Below are 12,702 nucleotides of genomic sequence, written 5' to 3'. Positions count from 1 at the left end.
CTTGTATAACCCTGCATGCCTTCTCCAGGCCATTTTGTACAATCTATTGAAGGGCATTTTATTTTTCCAATAATTTATTTAAATAATGCATAATGTAATTATTTTTAAAGCACATCTTGTAAATGGTTTGGGAAAAAAAGTCATAATTTGTATTGTGGTTTGTGATTTTCTTCCCAACACATTTTCTTTGTGTAAACCTCTGGACAGTTTCTCTCTTAAATCATTTTCTTCACAAACTGAAGCTGAAGTTTTTTTAAAAAGTGTTAAGAAGGCAGGAGTTGTGTGCACTGGAGTTATATTTCACGTAGCGTCAATTGGAAGCAGGGTGAAGCTGTCTTCTCCAGGGGCTTTCTCACTGCTCTGAGTCGGGTCAGGACCCATCTCCAGAGTTATTCTGTCACTGCACTGTTGCTACGGTTTCTTTTGTATTTTTCCATAGTCTTGTGATTGTGTGTGCTTATGATTTCCTCACCAATTGAGAATCCACATAAATTAAGTTCTTTAAAACATGCTCTTGGTACATTTGCTTAAGACGGTATTTTTGAGAAAAAAGTAACTTTGTCCATTTTTTTTGTCCTTTTCCTGCTCCTTTATGATTTCCAAACTTAAAACAATTAAGTGAGTTGATTCTTTTTTTAATTGAAAAGTTTTACAAATTAAAATTTATATGTTGAGTTGTCTTGCTTTGCTGGGTGAATTGTATGTTGAGTGATCTATTAAGAACTTAAAAATTCACTCAAGGTTCCATTTTTATATATGTTTTAAATGGCCACGTACTTACGTTAATATATCCCCTTTCACTTGTTGAGCTGCAAATGTGTAAACCTAACTTTCAAATAGAATGCAGCTTTCCATGTCAACACTTTCTCATTTCTTTATCCTTCATGTACAGTTCAGTATGCTGCCAGTCCAATGGAGGAAAATAACAGCACATTGTCCCTTTTTAGCTGTATTTTTAGGGGAAGGGAGGGTTCTTTCAATCTCTCAAATGAACTGAGTAATTTCTGACTTGTGTAGAAAGGTCTCTAAATAAATTCTCTGGTTCTAGACAGGCTTTATGGGCTGCATTTATTGCTCATCCTTAGTTGCCCTGAAAAGTTAGTTGTTGGCTAATATTCCTGAAGTGGTTGGTTGTACAACTGAGTGGCTTGCTAGGTCACTTTAGAGGGCATTAAGAATATGGGACCAGATGAACTTGGTGAACCAGTTGGGTTTTTACGACAATCCGGCAGTTTTCATGGTCATTTTTTTCAGATGTGAGCCTATAAATTACCAAGTTTATTGAATTCACAGCTTGCCATTGTAGGAACTGAGATTTCAATCTGTGTTTCTAGTTCAGTACCATAATCGCTGTGCTGCCATGTTCTTTTCTCCCTTCTTAACTCTCTTGGATACTTTTAAGTGCTCAAGATAAAATAACAAAGCATTTTGAAATTGTGAATAATACCTGTTGTATAAAGGATGTGTGTCAATGCAGTATTTATCTTCGGACTCGTGAATAAACCCATTTTTAATGCGATCGTCACTGTATAGTCTTTTTCTAAATGTGCGCATCTAAGGGGGCAGTAAACTTCTCAATTTTTAGATTATAGTTGAGATTGAATTACATCAAGATGGTGTTTGATCGAAAGATAGCATTAACAATGTTCCTTTGAGCGAAATGAAAATTGTGCAGATTTCTATGTTCCAAAGTATTTCTTACTGTTAATTTTATGGTTGTATTAATTGTTGTTGCGTTGGCTTCTATGTCGAGGAGTTAATATTAGTGTTGGGTTTGACACTTGGTTGAAACAGAGTTCTTTCAAAAGGAGATCAAAGGAGTGAACTGGTATCCCTCCCTGCTTGTGAGAAATATTTTTACAAGTGGTTTTCCAAATATCAGTCTCCCTGATACTACTTAATTGTAAATAAGTTTAGTAGTTGCATTAGGCTGTAAAGTTCCGGATTGTGTGATATCTCCCATTTCAAAAAAATTAGTAATATTGTGCAAGACTGCATTCATTACTGCAAGTGGGGTAAATGTTGGCCCCTGGGATATGCAGTTCTATGTGGTCATGTACAGCAAAGATGCAGCTTCTGAATCATAGGCGCAAAGCTCAGCTTACAGGAAGTCAATTCTGAAAATCCAAAATGGTGAAAAGATAGATAACAAGTTGGGTTACTCCCATCCAGCGTTGTGAAAAAAATGGTGTTCTTCTGGCTCCTTCGCAAGGGAAAGAGGTTTGCTTCCGCACCTCAGGAAAGATATTTCGGCCTTAGAAGGGGTACAGTGCAGATTCACCAGAATGATTCTGGGGCTTTGGGTTAAATTATGAGGACAGGTTGTATAAACTTAGCTTGTCGTCCCTTGGGTATAGAAGATCGAGGGGTGATTTGGTTTAAAATGTTAAAAGGATTTGATAGGGTAGATACAGAGAAACTATTTCCTCTGATGAGGGAATCAAGAACGAGGGGACATAATCTTAAAATCTTAGGCCATTTGGGGGGGAAATCTAGAAGTACGCCACACAAATGGCAGTAGAAATCTGGAATTTCCCCCCAAAGCTGGGAATGCTGGGACAGTTGGCGCTTTCAAGACAGAGATCAATAGATTTTTATTGAGTAAGGGTATCAAGGGATATGGAGCTATGGTGGATAAATGTAGTTATGGTACAGATCAGCCATGATCTAATTGCATGGCGGAGCAGGTTCGAGGGGCTGTTCCTATGTTCCTAAACTTCAGGCTATTTCCATCTTCAAATAAATACTTTAAGCTTCAGTTCCAAAAATTAAGGGTGATCGGGATGTATACTGGCAACATCTGAAATATAAGTAATACGTGTGGTGCCACATTTATTTCAATCTCACTGTTGTCCTGAAGAAGGTGGGGTGTCCTTACCCAGATGTGTGCAGTACCCTTGCAGGTATGTGCTCCCATTCTGTTTCTGCAAGTTCTGCAGAGCCCACAGGTTCAAGGAAGGGTGGTGGGGGGGATGTAAAATGCTACAAATAAGACTCGATTTTAGGATTAAACTTGGTAATTAGCCCCATGAAGAATGAATTCTAAAATTACGATTAAATCCAATAAAACCTGCAAATGTAGATGTTGCCAAGTTGGGGTCCTGGTGTGCCCCACACAGTGATTCATGTAGGAAACATTTCATCTCCTCTGCACCAACAGCAGCATGAAGGTGGAGTGCATCTTTGGTTCCTGTGCCACGTACAGGTGGCTGAACGAAGCTCTGGAATGAGGCACTGAGGATGCACTAATGATACACCAACTTCTTTACAGCTACATGTACAAGGTTTGATGCTGAGTGTTTTATATTTGCTTCAAAGTATCTCATTTGTTCCAAAGTTGTTTTGCTGACTAAACCAGAATTGGATTAAATCCGATGTTTTTGAACACAAACATTCTGGATTTTTAAAATGCATTTAAATGCACTCTCTCTGCTCTCTTTACAGTTTGGAAATCCTTACCATGAAACAGCAAACAAAAAAAGAAAATTTGAGGTTGCTCAGGCACACGCTGATGCTCTTAGTTCACAAGCTGAAAGCAGCTATGAAAGTATTATTCTCAAGTGCCGAAGTATACGAATAGGAACCTTTCGCACAATGGTACTGGAACCTGTTATTGTAAGTGCAGTCTTGGAAGTTTCCATCTTGTTTAAGCAGGTTTTTTTTGCCAGACCATAGTAGATTTTTTTAAAATTAAACTTGACATTCATACTCCAAAACAGGGGAAGGGGTGGGGAGTGTAATATTTTAAAAAGCACAGTAAGGCTTGACATGAAGGAACAGGACTGACAAATTTATTTACCTTATTAAGGTTCTGTCGCACAGAAGCGTTTATGGGGGAGAAGCAAGTGCTGTCCAAGTAATCAGGCAGAAGTACTGGCACCAGCAAGGTTCCCAATTTCACTGTCGGTGACAAGCAAATGGGTTACCAGGCTGCTGATGGCTGTCTGCTTTATTACGTTAAAATATTTAGAATCCTTTCCGGTGTTGAAGCTAACCAGTCGATTTCCTGTGGTATTGCACATGGTGTCAAGGGCAAGTGTAGTGTTTATGTTGAGTAGAGTGAGGGTTTGAATAATTGTACTGGGGCATAGTTGGGACTGAGCTGTTAGCTAGAAGAGGTGAGAGAGGAGAGAGAAGATAGAGGGAACAAGCAGGGTTAGAGGGAAGGTGGCGGTAGAACATGGTTAGGAAGGGGGAGAAAGAAAAGAAAAAAAATACTGGGATTTATATAGCGCATTTCATGATCTCAGGACGTCCCAAAACAATTAGCAGCGAGTTAAGTACTGTTGCAGTGTAGTCACTGTTTTAATGTAGGAAACGTGGCAGCCAATTGCATACAGCAAAGTCCTGCAAACAGCAATGTGATAATGACCAGATAATCTGTTTTTTGGTGGTGTTGGTTGTGGGATAAATGTTGGCCAGGAGAGTGGGGAGAACTCCCCAGCTCCTTCAAAATAGTGCCATGGGATTTTTTTGCATCTACCTGAGAGAGCAGATGTTTCATGCAAAAGGCAGTGCAGCGTTCCTTCAGTACTATGCTGTGGTATCAGCCTGGATTGTGCTCAACTCTCTAGAGTGCGACTTGAACCCACAACCTTCTGACTCCGAGGCGAGAGTGCTACCACTAAGCCATGGCTGACACCAAATGAGAGAATCAAATGATGCCAGAGTGGATGGAGCAGGTAGAAAATTGCTGCACTATTAGAACCAGTAACACCGCAAGAGCAGAACCAGGGAGTGGGGAAGACAGTTTATCAAAAAAAACATGATCTGAATTGACATTAAGGAAGGAGGCTGACAAACTCAAACCTTCCTGAGGTTCTGTTTCATCTCCCGACTTTGCTCCTCCCCCTACCAAGCAGTTAGTGCTGGCTCCTTCCTGTGTATCTCTAAGGTAATGGGGTTGCCAAACTATGGACAGTGGTTGGGACCCTGAGCAGCAAGGCACAGTTGGGGCAGGTTGCTGAGAGTTGAGTATAAATGCAGCAGACAGGGTGTGTGGAGCCTGGAAGCAATGCCAGGCTTGGAAAGCTGGGAGTAAGCCGCTGACAAGTAGTGGCAGATAGTGGGAGCCATGCTGTCCACTATAGGTAATAGGAGGCAGAGCAGGGTCCTAGAGGGAGCCATGATTGTAGTTATATTACTTTGGGACCTAGGGCATAAATATATGTCTATATATAATATATTTATAATCCAATTAATTTACAACAGGCCGCTTAGAGGCCCAGGAAGCCAGCAAGAGCAGACAGGAATCTAATTTAAATTAAACATTTTAGAGGGGATGCAGGAAGCTGAAAGGTGGCAAGACCCTAAAAAAGGAGCTTTTAAAAAAAAAATACAAATTTTAGTTTTTTAAAACTGAAAAAATCAAAACTATGACTTACCTGAAGAGAAACCGAGATGGGGCCATGAAGAAAATTTTTAGAAACCTGGGAACTGAGGCTTTTGAGGCTCCATCTAATGGCTACTGCTCACTTAATAATGGGAAATCCTTTAGAGGTGCCAGCTGGAGGCATAACAGAAATGGTGATGCCCAAATACAGAGTGTGTGACAAAAATATTGAATTTAATGTAGATCGTTTGAAGTTTTATTCACAGAACAATAAAGCTGCCAATGCTTCTATTGAAGCTGTACTGCTGGAACAGGCCCCACCAGCACCAGAATTGGATCAGAGTCCTGGCGGAAAGGATAAATAGGGCTGTGGATAAGACTTGAAACTAGTAAGACGGGAGGAGGGATCTGGTGAAAATAAGATAATCCTGAAGATAAAAGAAATAGATGGAGTAAAGATCAGACCACCTAATAGTGGAAGGGAAGTGGAGGAAGAAGTATGCAAGCAAATCAATGAAATGAGAAAAGACATAAAATAATAATAATGGGAGATTTCAACTACCCCCGAATAAACTGGCAAGAGGTAGGTAAAGGGTAAAAGGGAATAGAGTTTTTACACTGTGTTCAGGACTCTTTTCTTACCCAGAGCATAAGAAGCCCAACAAGAGAGGAATCACTGCTGGATCTAGTAATGGGAAATGAACCAGAAAGCTAAGAGAAGTAAGCATAGGGGAACATCTGGGCATCAGCAATCACAATATAATAAGGTTTAAAATAATGGTTGAGAAAGACATAAGTAAGACAAAGACTGAAGTAATAGATAGGAAAAAGGCTAATGTTGAGGGGATGAGAATGGAACTAGGGAAGGTAAACTGGAAAACATATTTTGACAGAACAGCAGTGGGAAATATTTAAAAAGATGACCAGTAGAGTTCTGGAGAAATATATTCCTCTTTTTAAAAAAAAACAAACTAGCTAATAATGAAACACCATGGATGAATAAAGAAATATGGTCAAACTTGAAACTAAAGAAAAAGGCATACACTAAGTACATGGACAATAAAGGAGAGGATGACCAAAGGGAATATGAAGAGCCTAGGAAAGAAGTAAAAAAAAAATTAGGAAAGCAAAGAGGATCTGCAAAATTAAATAATCAAGAAATATAAAATTAAATTATAAGACACATAAGTAACAACAGAAAAATCAGGATCAGGATAGGGCCACAAAGGGATGTACAAGATAAACTCACAGGTAATTACAGTGAAATAGCAGAAATATTGAATAATTACTTTGCCTCCGAATTCACCAGGGAGACTAACAGGATGGACATTAGAAGAAGAGATCAAAAAATATATAACCATACTTAAGATAGAAAGGGGGAGATAATTGATAAACTAATCAAACTTAGAGAGGATAAATCCCCTGGTCCGGATGGATTGCATCCACGTATATTAAAAGAAGTTAGGGAAGAGATAGCAGAGGCACTATTACATATAAAAAATTCATTAGAAAAGGGATTAGTGCCAGAGGACTGGTGGACAGCTAATGTTGTTCCTGTATTTAAAAAGATAGAACAAGTCCAGGAAACTATAGACCGGTTAGCTTAACATTGGTGATAGGAAAGATAATGAAATCTTTACTCAGATGTAATTGAAAAACACCTAGAAACTGAAAAAATATAATAGGGTAGTCAGCATGAATTTCAAAAGGGAAGGTCATGCTTGACCAACCTTATTGAATTCTTTGAAGAAGTAACAGAAAGCATAGGCAAGGGTAATATGGTAGTTGTAATATATTTGGATTTTCAAAAGGTACTTTGATAAGGTACTGCATAGTAGACTCATGACTACAGTCAGAGCATGTGGTGTTGGGACAAGTAGCAGAATGGATAGCAAGCTGGCTTCAAAACAAGAGTAGGGGTTAAGGGGAGCAACTCAGATTGTCAAAAGGTGGGAAGTGGTGTTCCACAGGGATTGATGGAGAAGATATACTTGTCAGGAAAGGCTGAACAGGCTGGGGGTCCTTTCTCTAGAAAGGAGAAGGTTGAGGGGTGACCTGATGGAGGTCTTTAAGATTATGAAAAGGTTTGATGGATTAAACGTAGAGAAAATGTTTCCACTTGGTGAGCCCAAAACTAGAGGCCATAAATATAAGATAGTCACGAGTAAATCCAATCGGGAATTCAGGAGAAACTTCTTTACCCAAACAGTGGTAAGCATGTGGAATGTGCTAGCACAAAGAGTAGTTGAGGCAAATAGCATAGATGCATTGGAGGGGAAGCTAGATAAGTACATGAGGGAGAAAGGGATAGAAGCGTATCCTGATAGGGTTAGATGAAGAGGAGTGGGAGGAGTTTAGTGTAAAGCATAAGTGCTGGCATAGACCAGTTGGGCCGAATGGCCTTTTCTGTGCTGTGGACTCTATATAACTCTACGTAAGTACTGTTATTTTGAGAATATATGATATGTTGGAATTTTGTTAAACCTGGAGATCACTGATGATATTTAACAGCTGAAGTTGTTAGATTTGCAAACTCTTACAACAGATTTTTCTTGTTTCAGTTCAGTCTAGACTTCATCAAGGTCAGTATGGGAGGTAAGTCTATTTAATTCATTATTTCTAAAATTGCGAATCAGTGGCTTGTAAAACTGAAGTTCAAAATGTGTGGGAGTAAAGAGCATCCATATCAATTTGAGAACAAAAATAAAATGAAGCGTTGGAATGGGAAAAGAGTTGTTTAAAAGTATTTCCTTTTTTAAAAAAAAATGATTGATACCTTTTGGAGAGTTTTTCAGTTTCATCCAGATAATGGGGTAGATGTTTCCTCTGCAGCTTTCTGCGGGTGTCAGGAAAACACCTATCTCAATTCAATCCCAGGGCAGTAAACCGCTTCACAAGTGCAAAATCTGACATTTGATATGTCATCTTGCCCTCCGAGGCAAAGAATGGGAAAATAGGAATTATTCCCTATTTGCTGGTGAAGGACAAACTGATTTCATGGCTGAGGTAAATTGTATAGAATTATGTCCTCCTAATGAATCAAAATATGCATTTGCTCAGTCTCCACTTGCAATCAATTGAAGCAGGGAGAGGGGAGAAGACCCTGCACTTTCCCGTAGCCACGAGTATGTGATTTTTTTTTTCCTTCCACCTACTTCACAGCACTCTTCTGATCTCTTTCTGATATGGCAGTTTGATTCTTTTTCTCCTGTTGGTAGTTTATTTGGTTACCACCAAGAAGAATTGTCAATGTTGTTTTATTTGAAACTGCTGTTTCATAATTATCTATTTTTAAAATTCATTTTGTACTTGCAGTCTTTTTGCAAAGCTTCTCAGAATATTTTTATTGTATACTTCAGCTGATCACACTCAGTTATTGACTTCAGCTTCTAGCTTCACAACATTTCCTATTTGACGATAAAATTCCTTGGTTGAGAAGTGCATCGGTTGGGTTGTCATCCTCACTGAAGCCTTCCCAGTAGACTTCATGTTATAAGTTGCTGCCAGGAGTTAAATTCAGGAGTCCATATCCTGGTGTAGCTTCTTTACATTAACAAGTGCAGTGAGTGCTCACATTGCTTCCCAAATTTGTGAAGTCCATGTTCCGAACTGTTGAAACTGGCTTGCAGTTCTGAATATGAAGAAATCGAACATCCAAATGCTGGTGAGACCTTGAATTCCAGCTCCTCTAACAAATGTAAAGAGAGCAAACTCCAGGTCAGATATGAGGGCCTCATTTGGACCTATTGAGTTGTGTTCTACATTGATTCACAAGGTGAGAAAGAAGGCATCAGGATCTTCAACTCAGAACTACCTCCAGCCATCAGAGTTGCCACCTCAATGTGGAGGTTGAACAAATTAAGGAGAATGTTTGATTACTTAATGTAGCAATGGCCTTCCTGAGATTTGGGATGTAGTTTAAATTTCATCTTAATTGCTTTAACTCCATTTACTTGCTGGCATTTTCTACATAAAACCTGAGGTATGGTATCAGAACAAGAGCCCCTCGATTCAATTATTGATTGGAAAAGGTACATGCTGATATGGTAACTGTGAGCTGAGTTTTCTTCATTTGCTTGCGTTTTTCTTTGTATGAGGTGATGCAACTGCATTCGAACAATGAGAAAGATTGATCACAACTGCATTCGAACAATGAGGAAGATTGATCGCATGATTCTGAATCACTATCTTTTAAGCATTCTTTATTTTTTTTCCATTCCTGACTATTGCTACTTGGGAGACTAGTTTTGTGGAGTTACAGTCGGAGGGTGCCACACTCATGTACATATTCAAAATGATTAGACTGCTGGAGCACCCTGGATGAATGATTTTATTATATACTTAATTTTGCTCTTCATACTAATAGACATAGTAAGCACAAGCGAATGCGCTCATTGCACCATTTAAATAAAGATATTTCAGTGGCGAAAGAACTGGACAGACATTTCAATCAGAATTCTTTAACAATTTGTTATTTTTGAGAAAAGCAAATTGTAAGTTAGACTGCCTTTTTTAAAACCATTAACTAAACCTCATCAGTCATAATGAAAATCATTAAATGTGCAAAAAAGTGAAAAATAGAATATAATAGCATGTCTGTCCTTCCTTTGCAGTGCCTAATGAGTCATCCCAAGACATAGTTTTACCAGCTTCAGAATTCACTATGTGTGAATGGTGCAGTGCACGTGTATTACCAGTACTTTTTCTGCAATTGACACCTGCTGCTTGCCACAATATACGATCATCTCTCTCAATGAGCAAAGAGAAGAGCTGGTTTGATTCTCAAGGGACCAGTAAGTATGATCCACTGCATTAACAATGGTAAAATTGATGAACACTCTTGAGCTTCTTGATGTTTTATATCAAAATAATAGCCACTGTACTTGAGTGCTGGTTTGTCCCCCCTCTATATCACTGTCTGCAGAATTAAGGCAGTTAGCACTTTTTTTGTGTATGGGGGGCTTACAGACATTTTGTAGAAGCAGAATACCCTCTAGCTGATGATGCTCACCATGTCTCTGTCTACCTCAACTCATTTGCTAACCTGAGACAGTTTGGGCTTTTCTCTGAATCATAATGTAACAAGACTGAAGGAGGCCATTTAGCCCATTGTGTCTGTGCTGGCTCTTTGAAAGAGCTATCCTATTAATCCCATTCCCAGCCCTTTATCCTATCTCTTATCTTTTTCTATTTCAAATATTTATCCATTATTATAGATTCTGCTTCCACATTGTTTCTGGTAGGGCATTCCATGTTATAACCCTCTGACTTTTTTAAAAAGAATAATTCTCGTAACCCTTCTCTTATTTTGGTGATCTCAAATTTATACCTCATAGTTACTGATTCGTAGATCAGTGGAAATAGTTTTTTCTTATCAAAATCTCTCAAATTTTGAACTCCATTAGATCTCTTAACCATCTCCGCTCTAATGAAAGGCGCTCTAGTTTCTCTGGTGTCTCATCCTTGATATTAACCTAGCGAATCATCTTTGCACCCTCTCCATGGCCTAGTTATCCTTACACTGTTGTCCAGCTCCATGGGACTACCCTCACGTGGTTCCACCCTTAATTATCCAGTCATAGCCAGAACATCCCCAGCAATGGCTTCTCTTCCCGCTTCCACACCGTGACTGCCGGTGCCCTCCGCTTCCTCATCTACATGCTACCCTGCTAGGTATTGGCAACCTCAGCATCCTATTCGACCCTGAGCTGAGCTTCCAACCCCATATCCTCTCCATCATAAAGACCGCCACCGTCCACCTCCCATGACATTGCCCACCTCCGTCCCTGCCTCAGCCAATGGGCCACAAAGTCTCATCAATGTCCTTGTCACCTCCAGACTCGACTATTCCAATGCTCCCTCGACCAGCTTCCGATCTTCCATCCTATATGAACTGCAGGTCAACCAAAACTCTGCTAATCGTATCCTATCCCACACCAAGTCCTGCTCATCCATCAGCCCTTTCCTTGCTGACTTACATTGCCTCCTGGTACCCCAACATCTCCAATTTAAAATTCTCATCCTTGTGTTTAAATCCCTTCATGGCCTTGCCCCTCCCTTTCTCTACAACCTCATTCAGTGCTACATAACTCTCAGTTCTCTTGATTCTGGCCTCTTGCGTATTCTCCCCTCTTACGCCTCCATTGGTAGCTGTGCTTTCCTTTAAATTCTCCTGCCTTTTCATCTCCTCCAAATCTACTTCTTTGCCAAGCTTTTGGTGACCTTTCCTAATATCTCCTTTTTAATATATATCTCCCCAACCAATGATTTGTGTAGAAGGAGCATCGAATGCTAAATATCTATAAAAACTATATCTCTTACGCTTTTTTAAACGGCTTGCTCAATTTGCCCTGCCACTTCTAAAGATTTACTTTGTCTGGACTCCAAGTCCTTCTGCTCTTTTGCTTTTAAAGTATTACTATTTAGTGTAAATTACTTCTGTATTTATTCTTCCTCCGAAATGTATCAACTCTCATTTCTCTGCATTAAATTGCATCCAACATCTATTTGTCCAATCTACTGACCTCTCTATATCCTCTTGAATTCACATATAGTCCAACTCTTGAATTCACATATGTTCATCTTCACATTTAGCCAGAGTTTCTACTTCTGTTGTATCCAAATTTTGATCTTGTGCCCCCCTAATTCCCAATTCCAGATCATTTAGATATGTTGCTAGCACTGGTGCTGACATGACTGTTCTGTGCCCTTGAATTCTGCTGGCCAGATCCTATCCCACAACAAGTCACGCTCGACCATCACTTTGTCTTTGCTAACCTATATTGGCTCATGGCCACCCAAAGCCTCGAATTTAAAATTCTCATCCTGGTGTTTAAATCCCTTCACGCCCTTGTCCCTCCTTATATTCCTAGCCTCCTTCAGCCCCAAACTCCCCCCGCCCCTGATCATCCCCTGTACTCCCCGCCCCCCCCAACTTTGGCTGGACATCTATTTTTCCTCACGCCTTTGTGAAGCGCCTTGGTGCAATCTCCTCCATGAACAGCTCTGCATAAACGCAAGTTTTAGTGACCAATTTCCTATCTGTGCTTAACGTTCCCTTAACTTCATCAACAGGCTTCCTGTGCAGCAATTTATCATGCACCTTTCATGAATCAATATACAACCAGTGCGGTAGATAGGGCTTTAAACTAAAAAGCAGGGGGGAGTGTTGAGGTAAGGGTAAATTTATAAATCAGAAGAGACAAGTCAATGCCGTAGAGCATTGTTGTGATTTGGGTATAGATAAGCAGTGTGTGTCAGATAGGGACAGAGTGTTTACCGGTAATAGTGCATCAGTGAATAAGGTAAAATCAGGGAAAAGTAGCAAGAAGTTAAAATTAAAGATGCTTTATCTCAATGCACGAAGCATT

General features: G+C 39.7%; 1 protein-coding gene across 9 annotated transcripts in view; it reads left to right on the top strand.

Annotated features, from left to right (window-relative positions):
* The window catches only part of senp6a (SUMO specific peptidase 6a), a 151,901-nt gene that overhangs the window by 103,572 nt on the left and 35,627 nt on the right, over window positions 1–12,702 (top strand). For all 9 annotated transcript variants that reach the window (XM_067989195.1, XM_067989194.1, XM_067989197.1 and 6 more), the window contains 3 exons: window positions 3,445–3,615; window positions 7,894–7,927; window positions 9,946–10,125. In XM_067989195.1, coding sequence (XP_067845296.1) covers window positions 3,445–3,615; window positions 7,894–7,927; window positions 9,946–10,125 — 385 coding nt within the window. The remainder of the gene's footprint in view (window positions 1–3,444; window positions 3,616–7,893; window positions 7,928–9,945; window positions 10,126–12,702) is intronic.

This window comes from Heptranchias perlo, chromosome 8, assembly GCF_035084215.1.
Source record: "Heptranchias perlo isolate sHepPer1 chromosome 8, sHepPer1.hap1, whole genome shotgun sequence".
Lineage (NCBI taxonomy): Eukaryota > Metazoa > Chordata > Chondrichthyes > Hexanchiformes > Hexanchidae > Heptranchias > Heptranchias perlo.
This window is presented reverse-complemented; position numbering and strand designations above follow the sequence as displayed.